Genomic DNA, 21,795 nt, shown 5'->3' on the forward strand with positions numbered 1-21,795 from the left:
AAATATGGAGGGGGATGTGTATTTGTTTGCACAACTGCCAAGTATAGACGAGATCATTTACACCAGTTTTTGACATGGCATAAGTGCTCACACCTAAAATTTGGTGGGTCAGAGTCAGCCCTAAATTTATTCATGATTTTTCCATATTATGTTTCTCACTAATCGTACTCTAATCACTGACTGCTCAGTGACATCTTCCCTATTTGTATTCTGTAATTCACTGACTGTCCAGCACTCTTCACTGTAGACCTCCTAGAAGTTGCAAGATTGTGGCGGTATATAAAAAAGTTATTATTATATTTGCAGGCCGGCTCTGCCCCTAACCCCCCCACAAATATGGAGAGCGAAGTGTAATATTTTGCAACTTAGGCATACAACTGCAAGACATGCCTCTGACCTGCCCACGAGTACACCCCTTTGTAGATGCATGCTACGGAGCTCGTTTTCAAAAGAGAAAACAAGTGTCCAAGAAGTGGCATAAAGAGCCAGATGGATGTTTTTGTCACCAACCCGTCCAAATCGCTATTTTCAAAACTTATTTTCTAGATGACTTTCTATGCTGTTCACCTGCAGTTCATCTAAATCGCAAAGGGGGGGGGGGGGCGTGTTAGAGGTGTGTTTTGGGCGAGGCTGGGGCGGGCTTACGACTTGGAACGTTTTTCTATCATAAACATTTTAGTAAAACATCCAGGGCACAATTTTGATGTCTGGGGCTATGTTTTAAAACCAAAATAAGTGCAATCTGACCAGACGACCACTAGAGAGATGAATGCATGACCCCATGCCACTCCCACGGTAGTCACCAATCCCCCCCCCCCCCACTCATAGATGTGAAAGAAACAGTACATACCAGCCTATATGACAACTTCAGATGGCCACACAGACATCAAAGCTGAGCAGAGGGGCACTCTAGAGGATATTGCAATCAACATCACATAAAAAGCCCCAGGTACACATCTCACCATAAATTTTCAAGTTTTTATTAAAATTTGATTTCATCGCTTATCAAAGCTTCTAAGCGAGTTACAGGTAGGATATAAAAGGGAATTAAAGTTAAACACACCAATAAAAATACAAATAATTATAACAAAAGTATTTTAAAACATCATTTAAAGCAAATGACATAACTAACGTGAGATGAGTCGGACTTAACTGACATGAAACGATAGGTAACAGGAAATTTTATGATGAACCCTCCAAAACCCGCCCCAAACCTACTGCACCTACATAAAGATGGCAGCATCAACTCCATGTGAGATAGCCACCGTCGCCCCGAATTTGGATGCCCCTTCTTTGTTTTTATCTTTTTGGCATTTGGGATTTCATTAATGGTTTGTCTTTACCATTTGGGACTCCTGATGCAGGCACCACAGCCGAAACACGGACTGTGTCAAATCCGTGGCTTGAATTTACTATTTGCCATATGTTTATGTGACTGTTAGTAATGAATAAATTATATATAAAAGCAAAGAGGGGTTTGAAGACCAGGCAAGCTCTGCTCTTTTTTTGGGATTTTAAATTAGAACATAAGAATTTGCCTCTGCTGGGTCAGACCAGAGGTCCATCCCGCCCAGCGGTCCACTCCCGTGGCGGCCCCTAAGGCCTATCACCTGTGCAGTGGTCCCTGACTATTCCTATAACCTAGCTCAACTCCTACCTGTACCCCTCAATCCCCTTATCCTCTAGGAACCTATCCAAACCTTCTTTGAAGCCCTGTAACGTGCTCTGGCCTATCACGGCCTCCGGAAGCACGTTCTTAAGAGTACCCGATTACTATTCAGTGTATTGTAAACAGCTTTAAGTGAATCTCTTCATGAAAAAGGTGGTTAATACCTCCCAATAAACAATGAATAACCTCCAATCAGCTACATATAAGTAACACAGTAGATGAAAGAAGAAAAACCAATTGACTCATCCAGTCTGCCCAGTCATCTCTGGAGATATCTCAGCTGCCAGCCACAGAATGTGATCGATTGGAAGAGGTGACATCCAATCTGCTCATCTACAGTATCCACCATCTCCTCCTCTCCCTATTGGCTAAGGTTCTTAACACTTGCATTGTGAGGTCATAGAGCTTTATGATTACAGAAACAATGGCCTATCCACATCAGCATCATCTCCTTCTCTCCCTAAGAGATCCTACGTGCCTTTCTACTTCAGACACAGTCTTTACTCCACCACCTCTACCAGCAGACGATTACACACATCTACCACCCTTTCTGTAATTACAACGCTTTTTATATTCCGCCATAGCCCTTATGAGTTCCAGGCGGATTACAATAAAGCAGATGGCCGGAAATAAACCTGGTTAAAGAGGTGATATTTGGAAAAAAAATCATATAAAAACAATCGGTTCAAAAATTTCATGAATAAAGCTGTTTTTAAAAGCTTTCTAGAAAAATAATAAATTAGTTTCTGATCTAACAGTGGAGGAAGTTTATTCCAAACAGTCAGAGCTTGATAGCTAAAAGAAGAACTAAGTTGATAGAATAGCTTAATTGATGTGGGCGATGGAACTTGTAAACAGAATTGATTTTGTTGTGTAATAAAGTGTGTCCTTAGATTACTCGTGAGCCTATTCTTCTGATTTCTCCTTCATTTGAAAAAGACTCACCTCCTGTACATTAACACCATGGACCTATTTAAAGATCTCTATCATATCTCCTCTCTCCTGTATTTCTTCTAGAATACTGTGACCGGGCGCAGCCAAGCTGCGCTCAGCAAGTGGCCTTAACCGGAGCACATAAACCTCAGCCGAGTGGTTATGCGAGGTTCTAATGGCAGCTTGGTATTGGAATAATTAAAAAACAACCAGTTCAGAGTCAGAGGTGCAATTTCTCTAGAATACTTTATTGAACAAAAAATCAAAACAAAACTTTCAATAGGCTCCTTCAGGTTTGTTTCACCTGATATCCCGGCAGCATTTAAAACACTAACAATAGTCAGTTCTCAGTTTCTCCAAAAGAGTAAAACAACAACAACAAAAAAAACCCAAAAACTGGTTCTTAATGTAAAGCTTTCTTCAATCACAAAAACTTTCCAGCCTTGTCTTAAGGTAGCACATATTCCACATTTTCTCCCAGCTGCCATAACAGGAAAAGACAGCTTGTTTTCATACTTTCAATAATGGGCTGCTCTGTTTTCTCTATCTCCATATCATGTGCAAAGTCTTCATCAGATAATTCAATGTCCTGCCCAAACACAATTTCACCACACTGTGATTTCTGTATCACCCATCTCTGCCTGGTCTGGTAGCCAGGAGGTAGACCGTGGCTTCTTAATTCCTTGAGCTGGCAATCTGTAACTTGCAACTGGCTTTGGCTTGCTGGTGCTCCCACTGCTTCTGGAGCTGGCTCCCCTGCTTTGAGAAAGTTACTCCCTTTTCTCTCACTGCAGGAAGCTGATTAATCCTTCCTGCAGGTGTGTTGATGTAGCCTGCCCTCACAGAGCTCCTCACCTAGCCTAAACCAATTTGGGACTGATTGGAAGTGGCTTGTATTCCAGCCCTGCTCTTTCCTGCCCCTGGCACTAGGCCTGCTGGGAAATGTAGTCTTTCCACTTGTTTCTTTATACCTGGCTTAGGTAAAGCGAAACCAGATCTGCCCGCTTTAGGCAGGGCTTTAGGAGGTTTCAGTGTTGGAAGGCTTGGCTTATAAGTGTTCCTAAGGGCTGCTTTGGGACTCTCCTTAGCCAGTTTAGGAATACTTGCAAAGGTTAAATATAATAATAGAGCTAAAGGCAGAATTGGGTTAGCACATTCTGGAAAAATGTGGAAACAATGGCACATCTACTACGTGCAGGAAAGCCATTTTTAGTGCATTTCAAAATGTGAAAAGCGCTATTAACTGTGATATAGACATCTGTATGTCGGTCTGTCACAGGAGCTGTCCAGAGCATGGTGCTGAACATCCTTGAAACTTCAGTTAGGGTCTGCATTGAAGGGAGTTACCAAGGAGATTGTAAGTTTAAAAAGCAACTGAACGTGGAGACACTGATCTAAAAGCAAGACGGGGAAGGGTGAGAAGGGGAAAGAGAAAATAATTGCCCTAATAGAAAGGAGAGAAATTGATGATTGTGTCAAGGAGAGAGGAATGTGTGTAGGGGGAAGGGGAGAATGACTGCGAGTGTGGGGAGAAAAAGATGCTGATCGTTGGGGGGGGGGGAGGGGGGGGAGGGGAAGAAAGTTGATTGTCTTGCAGAGAGTAGATGCCGGGTGAGAGAAAAATGATGGCTCTGTGGGCAGGGAGGAAGAGATAATGATTTCCCTCAGGGACTGCCTCCAAATGGATTTGGTTTACACATACCATGATAGTAATGAATTTCACTCCTAAGCCCCAGGGTATGTGGAGTATGATAGTCTTGCAAATGTAGTGTCAATGCTTGGGCAATCTTTTTTGGTGGACTCAAAATTGTGTTGGGAACCACAAGTTTTATGTATGTTTGCCATATTTTCTTAGGCAGATTGGAAAACTGGGCATGCAAGTGGCAGATGAAATTTAATGTGGACAAATGCAAAGTGATGCACATTGGAAAGAATAACCTAAATCACAGTTTCCCGATACTAAGGTCAACCTTGGGGGTTAGCGCCCAAGAAAAGGCTCTGGGTGTCATTGTAGACAATACGATGAAACCTTCCACCCAATGTGTGGCGGCGGCCAAAAAAGCAAACAAGATGCTAGGAATTATTAAAAAAGGGATGGTTAACAAGACCAAGATTGTTATAATGTACCATGGTGCGATCTCACCTGGAGTATTGCGTTCAGTTCTGGTCTCCTTATCTCAATAAAGATATGGAGGCACTAGAAAAGGTTCAAAGAAGCGCGACCAAGATGATAAAGGGGATGGAATTCCTCTCATATGAGGAAAGACTAAAACGGTTAGGGCTTTTCAGCTAGGAATAGAGACGGCTGAGGTGAGATAGGATTGAAGTCTACAAAATCCTAAGTGGAGTAGAACGGGTACAAGTGGATCGATTTTTCACTCCGTCAAAAATGACAAAGACTAGGGGACACTCGATGAAGTTACAGGGAAATACTTTTAAAACCAATAGGAGGAAATTTTTTTTTTCACTCAGCGACTAGTTAAGCTCTGGAACACTTTGCCAGAGGATAGCGTAGCTGGTTTTAAGAAAGGTTTGGGCAAGTTCCTGGAGGAAAAGTCCATAGTCTGTTATTGAGAAAGACAGGGGGGAAGCTACTGCTTGCCCTGGATCGGTAGCATGGAACGTTGCTACTCTTTTGGTTTTGGCCAGGTACTAGTGACCTGGATTAGCCACTGTGAGAACTGGCTACTGGGCTTGCTGGACCTTTGGTCTCAGATTGCATTTCTTGGTATTTCAGAATCTTCTCCCTCTCCATCCAGTTCACACTTTAGAATATTGCTTGGAAATGACAACTCCATAATCAGTACCATTCCAATATTTTTTCCTTTTCCACTATGCCAGGGTTCCTTATGTCTAGCTTTATATCAGTTGGAATGGGGGTGTTCCAGGTTTTCATAACCTCTTTACGCTCCATAATTCTCTCAGCGTTGCAAAAGAAATCTATTGTAGCAGCACTTAATTTTCAAAAGGGCGACTATGATAAAATAAGGAAAATGGTTGAAAAGAAGCCAAAAGGATCCTCCAGGAATTTGTCCAAACCCTTCTTAAAACCAGCTACACTATCCACTCTTACTACAACCTCTGGCAATGCGTTCCAAAGCTTAACTATTCTCTGAGTGAAAACATATTTCCTCTTGTTGGTTTTAAAAGTATTACCCTGTAACTTCAAGTGTCCCCTAGTCTTTGTAATTTGTGACAAGAGTGAAAAATCGATCCACTTGTACCCGTTCTACTCCACTCAGGATTTTGTAGATTTCAATCAATTAAACCTTTTTAGCCTTTCCTCATTCGAGAGGAGTTCCATCCCCTTTATCATCTCGGTTGCTCTTCTTTGAACCTTTTTGACTGCCGCCATATCTTTCTTGAGATAAGGAGACCAGAATCGAACGCAATACTCTAGGTGACGTCACACCATGGAGCATTATAACATTCTTAGTCCTGTTAGCCATCCCTTTTTAAATAATTCCTAGCATCTTGTTTGCTTTTTTGGGCGCCACCGCACATTGGGTGGAAGCTTGCATCGTACCGTCTACAATGACCCCCAGATCCTTTTCTTGGGCACTAACCCCCAAAGTGGACCCTAGCATCTGGTAACTGTGATTTGGGTTATTCTTCCCAATGTGCACCATTCCAATTTCCTAAGGTCTGCCTGCAATTTTTCACCATCCGCGTGCATTTTAACAACTTTGAACAGTTTAGTGTCATCTGCAAATTTAATCACCTCACTCGTTGGTCCAATTTCCAGATCATTTATAAATAAGTTAAATAGCACCGGTCCCAGTACAGACCCCTGCGGCACTCCACTGTTTACTCTCCTCCATTGAGGAATAATGACCATTTAACCCTATCATTTGTTTTCTATCCGATAACCAATTCCTAATCCACAACTGCACTTTGCCACCTATCCCATGATTCTTAAATTTTCTCAGGAGCCTCTCATGAGGAACTTTGTCAAAAGCTTTCTGAAAATCTAGATACACTATAGCAGGGGTGTCCAATGTCGGTCCTCGAGGGCCGCAATCCAGTCGGGTTTTCAGGATTTCCCCAATGAATATGCATGAGATCTATGTGCATGCACTGCTTTCAATGCATATTCATTGGGGAAATCCTGAAAACCCGACTGGATTGCAGCCCTCGAGGACTGACATTGGACACCCCTGCACTATAGGGTCTCAAAGTCCCTTCTTGAGGGCCGCAATCCAGTCGGGTTTTCAGGATTTCCCCAATGAATATGCATTGAAAGCAGCGCATGCACATAGATCTCATGCATATTCATTGGGGAAATCCTGAAAACCCGACTGGATTGCGGCCCTCAAGGAGGGACTTTGAGATCCCTGCCGGGAATATCAACCGGCTCACCTTTATCCACATGTTCATTCACACCTTAACTGTACTGAATTCTAATATGGGGGGAGGGGGGGGGGAACAATTTCTTATTCAAATACAGTATTTTGCAGATGCATTGCAGGCCCTTTATTCATGATTTCTCCTCCCTAGCAAGCTTTCTGCATCTAGCCCTGGAAAATCTCCAGCAGTCTCCTGAACTAGAAATGCCCAGCTACCCAGATCCAGTCCTGGATTTATGGCTACTCTATCCTTTAGCACTGACGTCAACGGGCAAGGATCACTAGTTTGGGGAGGCGAGTTCACAACCGGGCCTGGCCCACAAGGTTCCAGCCTAGTGCTGGTCCCGAACAGTAAGAAGCGACCGAGGACTCGCCGCCCCCTCCACCGCACAGGTGCCCCGCTCTTCCGGGTCCTCAGCCAATAGCGAAGAGAGATGCAAATAAGCTCGGCTTTAGATGGGGGCCGGCGGCGCGCGGACGCGTCGCGCGCTCCGCAGCAGGTCGGTCCAGGTTAGCAGCCTGCTGAGGGGCTGCCGGATTCCTGGGAGGCTCCGGATTCTGCAGGGGGCGGGGCAGGGGGCGGGGCAGGGGGCGGAGCTCGGGCACTGCAGGTTGCGGTCGCGGTCGCTGAGTGATTTTTTTTCCCCTCCCCCCCCACCCTTTTCTCGCCCGCAGGAGGTACCTTTCCGGCTCCCGAGTCTTTGCGCGCAAAGATGCTCCGAGTCGTGCTGCTCGCCTTCGCCCTGGGCTCCGTGGATCCCATCCCGGCCAGGGCCAGGGAGGATGAGGCGGGGGAGGCCACCGTGAGCGAGCTGTTGCGGGAGGTGAACGCGCTGATGCGGGACACGGAGGACAAACTGCAGAACGCGGTCAAAGAGGTAACGCCCCCCCCCCCCATCATCTTTCCCTGGAATCCTGCACCGATTGATTAACGCGCTTAGAATCCGATTAATTCTCAGCGCAGAATAATGGACAAAAGTAAGGGGGGTTTTGGGGTTATAGAAAACATGGATGCATTTCGTTTAAAATCTTTGTTTTTGTTCCCGCTGCAGCTTCTTGCGAGTCTGAGCCACTTCCCCCTCCCCCTCCCCCCCCCCTTTTATAAAGCCGCGGCAAACGCTCTGGCGCCCTTTAAATCCCTATGGGCGTCGGAGCGATTACCGCGGCCTTTGTAAAAGTGGAGGGTAGGGAAAGCGACTTGCCCAGAGTCACGAGGAGCTGCAGTGGGGTGGAAAAAAATAACGCGATTAATTGTGATCGCGTATTTGAATTGGAAATGCAGCCCTAACGAATATTGAAGAATATAAAGCAATGAAAATATAAGACATTTTTTTTAAAAAATGGACACATTTGATAAAATGAAAGAATCTAAAAACATCTTGTAGGGGCAGGCGTGGCGAAATGGGGCAAAGCGGGCAAGAGGCAGGCGCACAGGATTCTTCGATCATGTCCCATCTTTGGGCTCCTTTTACGAAGCCGCGGTGGCATCTTTAACGCTAGCCGAAAAACTATCGCCCTGCTCAAGAGGAGGTGGTAGCGGCTAATGCGCCTGGCGGTTTAGCGCACGCTATTACACGCGTTAAACCGCAGCTTCGTAAAAGGAGCCCTTTGTCTCACCCGACCACCTGAATGGCAGTCAGAGCGGTGTAAGAGATAGCGCAGGATATTATTTTTTGTGTTGCAGCCGGAGTAGAGTGCCAAAGCGTGTGGGTCCATCCTGGAGGGATTAAGCCCAGGGAAAGGGACAGGGTGGTGGCTTTCCGTGCCAGTACAGGGTGCACAAAACGGTAAGGCGTGGAGGAGATGTATCATTTCCAGCTGGTTGGCTTGACGCAGCAGGCTTAGCCCTTAACCCTTTCAGGACCAAGGGACATATTTGTCCCATAACTTTAAAATCCTATAAATTTTGATTGGGATAGTCTACAGTTCTAAATTTGATATGTACGGATTCCATATGATACTGCCTTTATGTAAACAAACTGGTTCCGACATTCATTCATTAGCGTCGTTGCCAGATTGACGAGAAGATTCACTTGCCACACTGTCCATAAGCCAGAAGTGTGATTTTTTTTTTTTTTTTTTTTTAAATAATGATATTTCACAAAAAAAATCAATTTTTTGGCATCTGCAAGCCCTTTTTACCATAAAAATGTCGTCAAAACCACAAAAATTGGCCTACGATCCTTATGGTCCTGAAAGGGTTAAGAGATGGATGGGGTTCGTAGCGAAGGTGTACGCTCTGTGTTTTTCTGATGGTCTATCGACCGCAATCTTCATGAGAAGGATAAAGCAGTAGAAAGGTTGCAGATTTCCGATCCCTCCCCCTCCCCAAGTGGGACTAGGGTTGTGATTCTCTCTGCTTTTCTGATTGAAAATCTAACGCAGATTCTAGCCTGCTGATTCTAGTTTGAACTATTCCCCGAGGGAGTCGATGTTGGCAATAAGCAGAATTGTTTAGCCACGAGGGACGTACCCTGTTTGCACTATACTGCTTTAATCACGTTTTCTCAGTGCAGCAGAGGTAGCTGGGCAACGGCAGATCTTTGAAGGTGAGCTCAGTGGATGATACAGGAAAGATGCTCTCTGGAAATGTGCAGGATGAGGACAAAGCAAACAACCCCCCCCCCCCCCCCCCCCCCCACCGAAGCAAAATCCAGCAGCGTTTACGGATTCTGTTCAACGCTGCTGTAATCCGTATGGTTCTCACCCAGTGCAGCATAGGACACTCGGACCCCAAGGAAGGAGGGTTTCTCCGAAACACGGTCCGTCTTGGGTCCGGTCCCCATGCACACGAGAGCCATCTCTTGGACCATATTTTATTGATTTTTAATAAAATTCCTGTTACTTGTACATTCCTCTCTGAACTCCGTTTTTTTTTTTTGTTGTTTTTGTCAGGATGGGGGACAGGCCATTCCCACTGCTTCTTTGCCACAGTGTTGGACCTTTTACAGGGCTGGCCTAATTGGTAGGCGCACTGAATCGGTTTGCGTACCTAAGTAAAATGGACCCCTAGGTGTTTGCTCGGTGCAACAAAGAACAGCTGCAGTCTAACCTACATTTTTATGGGATGTTTATGTGATCGTCATTAGTTTTTAATTAGCAATTTTTTTTTTTGGTGGGGGGGGGGTGGCTTTGTATCTTGTCCTGTCCGCGGTGTCTTCAGGGGAGAAGGTGGGGGTTGGGAGCCCCGGGATCCGGAGCAGCTGGATCGGCCAGATTCTGCAGCAGGCTGCATCCTAAGGACCGAGGTGGGGCTTGGGCGCCTGGGGGACCCTAAAAATTAATTGAGGATTGGGGTAAGGCCACCCTTGCACTGGCTCTGATCTTATAACGCAGTGTTCTTCAACCTTTTTACACCTATAGACCGGCAGAAATAAAAGAATTATTGTGTGGACCGGCATCGGTCCACAGACCAGTGCTTGAAGAACACTGGGCTAAGTCGTGGCCAGACCCTGCCCATCTCTACTCAATCTCCACCCCAGACCCTGCCCCCATCGTCCTAATTGTAACACTATTTTTTCCATTCATATATACACACACAATATAATCTTATTAACAACGCATCGATCGCACCGCGGACCGGCAGTTGAAGAACACAGTTTTGGGCCTGATGCACATGCTGGCCCTGGGGACTGGCAGGAAATTTCTGAGGACCGGCACCGGTCCATGGACCGGTGGTTGAAGAACACTGTTATAACGTGCATGATTTTTTTAGATTCCTTGATGCGTAGCTCCAATTTTTTTTTTTTGCCTTTAATATAATTGCAAAATTTCCAGGCGACATGGGTATTCAGTGGGGATTTTCCTGGCAGGAGCAAAATAAATAGTGGTTTCTAGGAATTTCCTCCCCTCAGCTGCCAAAATGTCTGTGTAACCCCCCCCCCCCCTCCCTCCCCAATGAAAAGGAAATGGGAAGGGAACAGGATTCGAGATATGTTTTATTGTGAGCTGCACTGGCTGCCTATGGAAGCACCGGTGTTGTTTAAACTGGGTTTGTTATAAGGCTTTATATGGCACAGCCCCCCTTTACTTGGTAAATAGACTCTTTATAGCAGGGGTGTCCAACCTGCGGCCCCAGTCGAGGGCGATGCAGTGTTTTCCTCTGCTGCCCCCGGGTGTTTACCGTCTTGCCGGCTCCCTCCTCTGTCTTGGCTGCAGCATTTGCGCGGCCCCAGAAACATTTTTTTTCGGCCAATGCGGCCCAGGGAAGCCAAAAGGTTGGACACCCCTGCTTTATAGCTTCATACAAACACAGTAGAAAAACTCATGCCCTGTTTAACTTTCCTTCTGTACAGGACTGCAGAAGTAAGAAATTTCATAATCGTACCTTAGCGTTTCAGTACGATAAAGAACTTTGAACATTGTTGCTCAAAGCGTGCTGTTATAAACATTTTAGAAGCCATCTGTTTTTTTTTTTCCAAGCACTTGACTGACTAACTTATTCTATTCTCTGGATCAAATTTACTATTAATTTTTTGTAAACCGCGTTGAACTTACAGCTACGTGGTTAAGTACAATGTAATGTAATAGGTTACAATTTGCCATAATTATAGTACAAGTTTTTTCCGTGACAAGTTTTTATCCTAACTCGACACAAGCCAAGGATCTTGTTTTTAATATATATTTCTTTGTAATCTACACACCACCTTTCTGTGATTACAAGCAAATCAGTTTACATATATACAGGTACTGATTTTGTACCTGGCCCAGGAGGGGGGAGGGATGTGGCCTCTAATTTTGTTCCTCATGGAAATTAGTGAAACATCGCTAATCGTCTGGCTTTATAACATGTAACATAAACTAATTACCACTTCATCAGTAATAATAAAATCCCCAAAGAAAAGAAAAAAAGTATCATAAACAAAATACTACTGAAAAAGACCTGTTCGGCAAAAAATGAATTTTTTAAATTTATTTTTAGTAAACAAATTGCTTTATGAACAGACATTATTGCTGACAAAATATTCCACCTTGCTTTTTTTTTTTTTTTTTTTTGGGGGGGGGGTAAAATTATTATTTATGTATCACTTGTAGCCTAAGTGATTTAAATTCAGGTACTCAAAGCATTTTTCCCTATCTGCCCCAATGGGCTCACAATCTGACTAATGGAGTGTTAAGTGACTTGCCCAAAGTCACAAGGAACAGATTGGGATTTGAACCTGCAACCTTAGGGTGCTGAGGCTGCAGCCCTAACCACTAGGCCACTCCTTCACTGTGAAGAGTGTGCAGGAGGGCAAGAGAGGTGTCGGAAGGGCAGGGAAATCCTAATTCAGATATCAAAAACCCCAATTATTGTGAGTTAAAATAGAAATCCAAGAATGTCAAGTCCCCCCCCCCCCGAATGGCAGGTGATCAAGCTGTGTTGTCACTTACAATGACACACAGCGTCACACCTTACATCATATAGGAGGAATTGGTCGACGGCTCATGTTCGTTGGTTTAATGATAGCTACAAAGTGGCTAAGCACTTCTCTAAGGCTGACTGGCAATTATTGGAGTTGATGAATTTATTTTTAAAAATATGAATCTTCGTCCTGGACAAAGAGGGCATCAGTGTGTAAACCTGCTATACAAATATATCCTTGTACACTAGCTAAAAACAATGAACGGTGGTGAATTCTAAGCCCGATTGCACTAAAAATGACTATTCATGCATAGTCATTGTGGATATCCTGAAAACCTGACTGGCAAGGAGGTACTCCAGACCGAGTTAGGAAAAATGGATCTAAACCAGTGTCTTTCAAACTTTGTGCCACGACACGGTGGTGTGCCCCGAAAAGATTCCGGGTCGCTTCATTGTCCAATTTTAAAATGGTGATCAATTTTCCAGCAATTTTGCATGCAAATCAGTTTTGTAGAGGCCTGCAGTAATCCCACCCCACTAGTTGTTGGCAAACTGACCTGACGCGTGTAGAGCTGGTAGGGGAAGCCCCAAAACAGCCTCCTGCCGCTCCGCTGTTCGGGGCAGAAATACTTTTTTTTTTTTTTCTTTTTAATGGGTGTGCTACACACACACACAATACCTGTCCCTATTTTTAAAAAGTCGTGCTGGCCTCCCCGATGACAGCCCCTGAAAAAAAAAAAGAGAGGCAGGAGGGTTTCACACTCCCGACCTTCCCCCCAACCCCCTGCAAAAATTGTGGCCCCTCCAGACACCCCCTCCACAGGAGGGATGCTTGCTTGCCCCCGTACTTTATATGGAAGAAGAAAGCAGGAGGCATGCTCAGTTCCTCCTGCCTCTCCAAAATGGCGGGCCTTCCTCTTCCCTGTGCATCCTGGGATGCACCAAGGAGGGGCCTAAGGCATCTCCTCTAGAAGAGGGGCCATATGCATCTGTGCCAATCAAGGCCTTAGATGCCCATCCCCTCTTTCTTTCAGAGTCTAGATCTTAGTCTGCCACCTTATGCTGTACAGTAAAGACCGAGTCCAGAGGGCAGCTCCCATACTGGTCATTTGGTTTACATCCTTCTGAAAATTCAGTCTCCAGAATTTCACACAATGTTCTATGAGGATTCACCACTAATTTATATAGTGGCATTATCACCTCCCTTTTCCTGATGTTTATTAGTACTTTTAACCTTACTCTTATTCATCTCTTTGTACCCTAGCATCCTCCTGGCTTTTGCCATTGCCTTACAAACTTGTTTGCCTATTCTAAGATTGTCCAATAGGACAATCTAAACCAGTGTTTTCTCAACTCGGTCCTGGAGTACCCCCTTGCCAGTCAGGTTTTCAGGATATCCACAATGAATATGCATAAACTTGATTTGCATACACTGCTTCCATTATATGCAAATTTCTTTCATGCATAGTCATTGTGGATATCCTGAAAACCTGACTGGCAAGGAGGTACTCCAGACCGAGTTAGGAAAAATGGATCTAAACCAGTGTCTTTCAAACTTTGTGCCACGACACGGTGGTGTGCCCCGAAAAGATTCCGGGTGTAACACGAGAGATTACAGAATTTTACTTTACTTTTATTTTTTAAAATTTCCTTCATAAGTATACACTGATCTAAGGAAATTGTTTTTGGTAGATGCAAACAAAGTGGTGGGGATGAGAATTATGTCAAGAGTTATTGAAGGCGTGGGGCAGAGGAAGTGCCAGTAATATTGAGGATGGGCAGACTGGATGGGTCTTTTTGGTCTTCCTCAGATGTCCTTATGCTATACGAGATGAATTTCTGACTCTTAAGCACAATGAGCTAACCAACGTTTTCATTCATTTATAGATAAAGGCTGAAGAAGAAAATGCCGCAAGAAAGTTAGCGGATGTAGACTTTGAAAAGTTACCTCCCAGCTACCACAATGAATCCAATACCGAGACCCAGATTGGAAATAAAACTATTCATACTCATCAGGAAATTGATAAGGTAAAACCTAGACTGTCCACATTGGGTATTATCGGTCTTCAGCATTGCCACCAATACTTGTATCTGCTATTCCCTGGGAGTAGAATTGTACTTGTAAAGTGCACAAAGAGTGCACAAAGTGCACAAAGAGTTTGAAAAAAAAAAAAAAAAAATGCCCCTATATCCTTGTATTCTGCTGCCAACTAAATCTGCTGCTTTGAAATGGAAGGTGGGCAATTTTCAGAGAGCCTACTAAATGTGGACAAAATGCTGCATAGCTAAGGTGGGGCCTGGACCCCCTCCAGAACAGTATACTGGGACCTCTCGTACATGCTCAAAGCCAGGTCTGCCACAATAATGTGAAAGATACCTCCTATGTAGCTCGGTGGATGCATTTCAAGTTGCCCTACATGGTGAAATAATTCACTAATTAGCTCATGAAATGTAAAGACAGGAGACATAACTGAAGAACTTGGAGTTATCTGTTAACACTTTGGAGGGGGAAAATTAAAGTACATACGTATTTCCATCTAGTTCCGTTCTTAACTTTCAGACTGGTCTCTTAAACATGGCTCCTAGGAAGAGGTAATACGAGTGGCTATTTATTTGCACAGTATCTGAAAGGGAGGCGTGGTTGGAACAGAGTTGGATGTCCTGAAATCCTCTTAGGAGCGCTTTAGTTTCTAAGGAGAATCCTGTAACAAGTTTTCTCGAGGTGAGCTCTCGTAACGAGAAGGCCAGAGTTTAAGTTAACTCCCTCGTTTTAGTCTCTTACAGGAGCAGAAGAAAGCACTTGAGGAAAAGAGTTTGGTAGGAAAACAAAAAAAAACCTCTCAAGCTATTAAATGGTCATCAGCCTGCAAAGCTCTAGGGTGTGATGGCTGTACTACTCAATTTAAACAAATAATTGCCATTCAATCTAAAGCAATCATATAATGCCACCTTAGATACAAGTTTCAAGTTTATTAGGATTTTATATACCGCCTATCAAGGTTATCTAAGCGGTTTTTACAATCAGGTACTCAAGCATTTTTCCCTCTCTGTCCAGGTGGGCTCACAATCTATCTAACGTACCTGGGGATATGGAGGATTAAGTGACTTGCCCAGGGTCACAAGGAGCAGCGCGGGGTTTGAACCCACAATCTCAGGGTGCTGAAGCTGTAGATCCAACCACTGCGCCACACACTGGATGGGATGGGATGGTCATTGACGGAAGACATAACAGTAGAATTGAAGATTCCTGGGAGGAATTTTAATTTATTAAAAATAACAGACCAGTTTTATTAACACTGACAGTAAACTTTTCCCCTCTTACTAAGGTGCGCAGTGGTTGAAGCGACAGCCTCAGTACCCTGGGGTTGTTGGTTCAAACCCTGCGCTGCTCCTTGTGATCCTGGGCAAGTCACTTAATCCTCCATAGCCCCAGGTACGTTAGATAGATCGTGAGCCCACCGGGACAGATAGAGAAAATGCTTGAGTACCTGATTGTAAAAACCGCTTAGATAACCTTGATAGGCGGTATATAAAATCCTAATGAAACTTGAAAAACTTGAAACTAACATACATGCGTTGGCGTTTAAGATATACTCATCTTATAGATAGGCTAGCCCCTAGCCGTATCTATAAATCAGATGAGTATATCTAAGAATCTTAAATGATCTATAAAATAATAATAATAAAGTGAAAGGGTAAGCAATTGAAGATAAAAAAAAATCTCAGGCCTAGGACGATTATGGTGCTACAAGTCTGTGTGTGAAGTTGAAATGCACACGGCAGCACCGCCGAGGTCCGAGAATAGTATTATTGAGATTAAGGTATACCATAGGAGAAAATGTTTATGAATACATACCTTAAATACTAACTCTGAAAATTGCAAGTGCTGTAAAGTGTAAGTCCTCTTAGGCACCGTCATTAGGGAGCATCTCAAGATTAAACTCAAAGATTAAAAAAAAAAAAAAAAGAATTGATTTTGAGAACGCTAATTCTGTACTGGGGAATAAAAAGATTTACACTTCCCCCTCCCCATTCGCGGTTTCGGCAATCGCGATTTCACATATTTGCGATTTTTGGGGGGAGGGGGAAAAAGAACCCCCCCACACACAGTTTAGCCTTCCTCCGGCGTCCCGGTCTTACCTGGTGATCTAGCGGGCTTTCGGGGCAGGAGCGATCTTCCTACACTCCTGCCCCGTGTAGATCGCCAATAGGAAATGGCTGTGGGAAGTTCCCGTCGTAGTCTCGAGAGACTACGGGAACTCACAGCAGCTGTTTCACCATTCGCGGTCCGGCTCTGCCCCTATCCCCCGCGAATCCGGAGGGAGAAGTGTATTTCCCTACTGGTGGGATAATCGGCCTCCTAGGTTCTCCTAAATGTAACCTCTGAATGACCGAACGTGATGCCTGCAGAATCTTGGTAAAACAAATGGATTTAAGAAAAAAACAGCATGACTCAGTTGAAACCAGTAAGTTATCGCAATTCGTCTTATTTCCACTTTCTTACTTAGCTGACGGATAACAAAACTGGATCCATCATCTATTCTGAAACATTCATTACATCTATAAAAGGAGAAGACGGCAAAAGGAACCAGGTAACCTCTGATTCTATCTTACAGACAAACAATGGGGAAAGGGGGTGGAACTCCAAAATTTTTGAGAAAGATAACATTGAAGGGTCAAACAATGTGGAGGGGCTAAAAGCAGATAGTTTAAAAAAAGACCTATATAAAAAAAGTTTGACTGGTGAATTCTAATTTCCGAAGGCATCTTTAAAAAGAAACGTTTTTCCAAAAAACTTTGAAACTTATCTAGAGCAGAATCTCCTCTAATATATCCTGGCAAAGAATTCCATAGTTGAGGTGCAGCTATCGAGAATATTTCTGTTCATTTCATGCTGATAACTTTTAAGAGATGGTACTGAAAAAAGATTTTGGTCAGAGGACCGCAGAGTTCTGGATGGAAGATAAGTATCCTGTCCATCTAGTATTCTGGGCAGCTTAAACAAACAAATGAGATGCACGTCATCGAAATAACAATACAACACCGACATGCTCAAATTCCAGCTCTTTTGACATTATCCAGCGTTAAGTATAAGCCTACATGAACAGAAAGAAAGACTTTAACTTGTGTTCTGAAGCTCAAATAGATCTAATTCTCTTGACATTTACAAGGTAAAGAGTTCCAAAACACTGATCCAGCGATCAGACAATTTTTCCGTATACCTATCCAATTTGACTTGTCTGAAGGAAGGTATATCCAGTAGTTCCTTATTTGCAGATCTCGGATGTCGGACACGCTGCAAATGTCATTTAAAGCTTTAAAATGATAGCAAAGCTCTCTCTAATTGAATAGGTAACCGATGTAATATGTTCAGTACAAGCAGTTCCAGACATCAACTGGTGGCAATCTGAAGAGCCCTAATCAAATATTTAGGAAGTCCCCCAAAACAAGATGTTGCAATAATCGAATAAAAGATCGATGAAAGCTTGTACTATAGTGCGAAAGTTGTCATGACTTAAAAAATCACATGAGTTCCTCAGAAATTTTAGCTTATAGAAAACGCACGTAGTAATACAATAGATGATGGCAGATAAAGACCCGAATGGCATATCCAGCCGACCCAACCTTATCCACTCTTTAAATTGATTTAATTTAAAATTTTCCTTCTTAGCTATTTCTGAGCCAGAAACCAAAGCTCTTCCCGGTGCTGTGCTTAGGTTCCACCTACTGAAGTCTCTTTAAAGCTCACGCCAGCCCATCTAACCCATCCTCAACCAAACGGCCATATACGGACACAGACCGTGCAAGTCTGCCCAGTACTAACCTTAGTTCTTCAATATTTGCTACTATTTTCTGATTTGAGATCCTCTGTGTTCATACCACGCTTTTTTGAACCCTTGTCACCCTCTCCACCACTTCCCTCTGGCGTGCATTCCAGGCAGCCACCACCCTCTCCGTAAAGTAGAATTTCCTTACATTGCTCTTGAGTCTACCACCCCTCAAACCTCAAATTATGTCCTCTGGTTTTTCCATTTTCCTTTCTCTGGAAAATATTTTGTTCTACGTTAATACCTTTATAAGTATTAAAACAACTTTCTTATCCTGAGTTTTTATAGATAAAGAGCAGTGGCATAGCGAGGGTGAAAGGTGTCTGGGGTGGTGGCATCCCTGCTTGTCCCTTCCCCCATACCTCTTAGTTGTTCACTGCTGCGCATAACGGGGGGTGGAGAGGAGGAGTGCCTCAACGTCAATGTGTTCCTCATCTGACGTCATTTCCTCTGTGCAACTAGAGATACAGGGGAAGGGGGGCGGGGGGCACTTGTGCGGTGGGGGAAGGAGTGGGAAGAGGAAGCTCCGGAATGAGAGGGCATAAGATGAAGTTAAGAGGTGATGGGAAATATGTTTTTACAGAAAGGGTGGTAGATGCGTGGAACAGTCTCCCGGTAGAGGTGGTGGAGACAGAGACGGTGTCTGAATTCAAGAGGGCCTGGGATAGGCACGTGGGATCTCTTGGAGCAGGGGTGTCAAAAGTCAGTCCTCGAGGGCCGCAATCCAGTTGGATTTTCAGGATTCCCCCAATGAATATGCATGAGATCTATTAGCATACAATGAAAGCAGTGCATATTCATTGGGGAAATCCTGAAAACCCAACTGGATTGCGGCCCTCGAGGAACGACATTTGACACCCCTATCTTAGAGAGAGGAGGAGATAGTGGATGCTGCAGACGGGCAGACTGGAAGGATCATTTGGCCTTTATCTGCCATCATGTTTCTATGTTACTAAAGTTCTATGACATCACAATGCAGGTATAAAGAGCCTTAGCCAATAGGGAGAGGAGGAGATAGTGGATGCTGCGGATGGGCAGAATGGATGAGCCATTTGGCCGTTACCTGCCATCATGTTTCTATGTTTGTTACTCTTGCACCCTTAGCAATGGTGCCAATAAGACCATTAATTATCCCCAACACCCCCAGTCTCTTGCCTCCTAGCAGAAGGAGCCTGAACCAGCTATTGAAGTCTGGACTTGTTTGAGCTGAAAGCATCAACTGTTGTATATGCTCTGCCACTTTCCCTTTTATCCAACTCATCTGTATAGTTATCAAATATGGTCTATAAATAAGTCCTTGGACAATAGCCACCACTGTATTCAAGTTGTTCAAAGGGCCTATTCATGACGACATTTTTCTATATGCATTAAAAGGGAGAAACATTATGTTGAGTATGGACATCATCTCGCGTAGATCTTTGTACAAACGTTCCTGACTTGGGATAGACTGCAAATGCCACGTTTCTACACAGGTGTTGATGACAGGCTGCTTCCTATGACATCCTGAAGTGTTTTTCTTCCAGCAAGCCTAAATACTTGAGTTAGTCATATGAAGATAAGGCCGAGAGAGAGTGGGAATGCTGGGAACCCTTATCACGGTTGGCTGTTTACTCACTATTCCCATGACTCTGACATGGTGGTGCTCGTCGCTACTCTGGGAATTGATGTAAAATCTCAACGCAGTGATGGAAGTAAAGCAGGCTTTTGAAGACGCGTTTAGTTTCTATACCCCATCCAGAAAGGGGTAAGCTGATAATTCCAGCAAAGCTCTTGAAAGGATCACCAGTCATATAGCGTCGTGTCCCTGTGCGTACATTTTGCTGTGATGTGCTAAAGGTGATGACTCGCAAGTCAACAGACTAGGAAATGAATCGTGATTTCTGAAGGATTTTTGCTTTTTTGCTGTCTTAAGTTATTGGATAGTTATCCATGGGGTCAGTGTGCAGACATTTTAAATGGTAATTTGTAGACAGTTCCACTGCAACATCTGGGCATGCCCCCAGTCAGATGTGCTTATCTGGGTTGCACGCCTACTACCCTGATGAGTGTTGCTTTATACTAGGCAGTCCATTTTATTTTTCTCTAGTGGGAATGATGTTTTAATTATATATTTTGCTCTCCTTTTCCTGAAGAGTGATCTGCAATTTGATTCTTTTGTAACTTTGAGCATCCCCTAGTCTTTGTCATTTTTGACGGTGAAAAATCGATCCACTTGTACCTGTTCTACTCCACCCCGGATTTTGTAGACTTCAGACATATCCCCCCCTCAGCCGTCTCTTTTCCAAGCTGCAGAGACCTAACCTTTTTAGTCTTTCCTCGTACGAGAGGAGTTCCAGCCCCTTTATCTTGCCTGATTTTTTTTTTTTCCTCAAAGGCATTTTCTCTGAGAACCCCAAGCTCCTCTCAACCAAATTCTTGGCAAAAATCCCTGACGTCTAATCTTGTGTCTTTGGCTCCTATTTTCCACAACTGCACCTAATTAAGCATCATATAGACATAATATGCTTACTTGCCAAAGTGAAATTCAGCAAATTTTACTCTATAATCTTGAATCCTAATGGGGACTTAGATTTCTAGTTTTGGCTCTAGAGACTACATTGGTCATGAGTAACTTTTGCAGAAAGTTTCCCATTTAGAAGTTCGAATTGGAGCTCTCTTCCCCAAATCCTTCAATTATTTTTTTTAAACGTCCTCTTTTATATGTTAGAAGATTAAAACTACTTATATGGAGGTCCTGGCAATTCTGTCTGCAATACCCTTGTTTTGCAGATGTAAGGGGGGTTCATATGCAGGGGGCAGTGGCATGGGGATGTTGTGGCAGGGAAGTGAGCCGAGTGTGGCCATCACATGTCCTAAGCCTGACGTGCCTAGGGAATGAGGGAAGGCACTGTGGATTTAGACTGACCCCGAGGGATTGCAAGGCCAAGTCATTCTGTGCAATGAGAGAAACAAATGATTTTCAAGTTTATTAATATTTTGATATACCGACCATCGCAAGTATCTGGTCGGTTTACAATAATAAAAAGTAAAAAAATTATTTAAAATGTTAAAATTATGTTAAAGTCAATAAAAATAGGGCAATTGAGATCAAAACATAGACTTGATTACAATGGGTATGGGACAAAAGGAAAGAAAGGGGACGGGAGGTTTTTTTAAAAAAAAATACATGGTATAAATAAAAGGAAGGGAAGGTTAGAAGAAGAGGAAAAAATGGGGTATTGCTTCCTGAAAGCGGTTTTTTATTTTCCCATTTTTATTTGGGAACTCGGTTGGAATTTTGATAAGCGTCTTTAAAGAGGAAAGTCTTGAGTTGTGTGTTATACTTGTTTAGGGAATTTTCAGAGCAAAGGTTCGATGGCATTGCATTCCAGAGAGAGGGCGCGACAACAAAGAAAATTGTGTTTCTAGTATAATATAGATCCTTAATTGAAGGAACTGTTAATAGATTCTGGTTAGTGGACCTGAGGGCCCTGGAAGGGGGTATGTGTGATAAGAAGGCAGGCAGATGAGAAATCTTGATCTTAAGAAACTAAGAGAAGAATCTTAGAAGTTGTCCTATGGGAGACTGGTAACCAGTAAGAATCTCGAAGTAGGGGGATGACATGGTCGTATTTTTTAGCTTTATGGATGAGTTTAATCGCTGTATTTTGAATTAATTGCAGGCGGTGGATTTCT

The 21,795-nt window shown here is 43.6% G+C and overlaps 1 protein-coding gene across 5 annotated transcripts in view; it reads left to right on the forward strand.

The window, feature by feature from the left end:
• The first annotated feature begins 7,324 nt into the window (after positions 1 to 7,324).
• DKK3 (dickkopf WNT signaling pathway inhibitor 3) overlaps positions 7,325 to 21,795 on the forward strand; it is a 30,831-nt gene continuing 16,360 nt past the window's right edge. The window contains exons 1-4 of one of the 5 annotated variants that reach the window (XM_033928323.1): positions 7,325 to 7,341; positions 7,624 to 7,826; positions 14,180 to 14,320; positions 16,801 to 16,884. In XM_033928323.1, the coding sequence (XP_033784214.1) occupies positions 7,662 to 7,826; positions 14,180 to 14,320; positions 16,801 to 16,884 (390 nt within the window). In that variant the 5' untranslated portion in view covers positions 7,325 to 7,341; positions 7,624 to 7,661. Of the gene's footprint in view, positions 7,342 to 7,441; positions 7,459 to 7,568; positions 7,827 to 14,179; positions 14,321 to 16,800; positions 16,885 to 21,795 lie in introns of those variants that run through there. The other 4 variants (XM_033928324.1, XM_033928321.1, XM_033928322.1 and 1 more) reach the window with 4 other exon arrangements.

This window comes from Geotrypetes seraphini, chromosome 19 (assembly GCF_902459505.1).
Source record: "Geotrypetes seraphini chromosome 19, aGeoSer1.1, whole genome shotgun sequence".
NCBI classification, from domain to species: domain Eukaryota; kingdom Metazoa; phylum Chordata; class Amphibia; order Gymnophiona; family Dermophiidae; genus Geotrypetes; species Geotrypetes seraphini.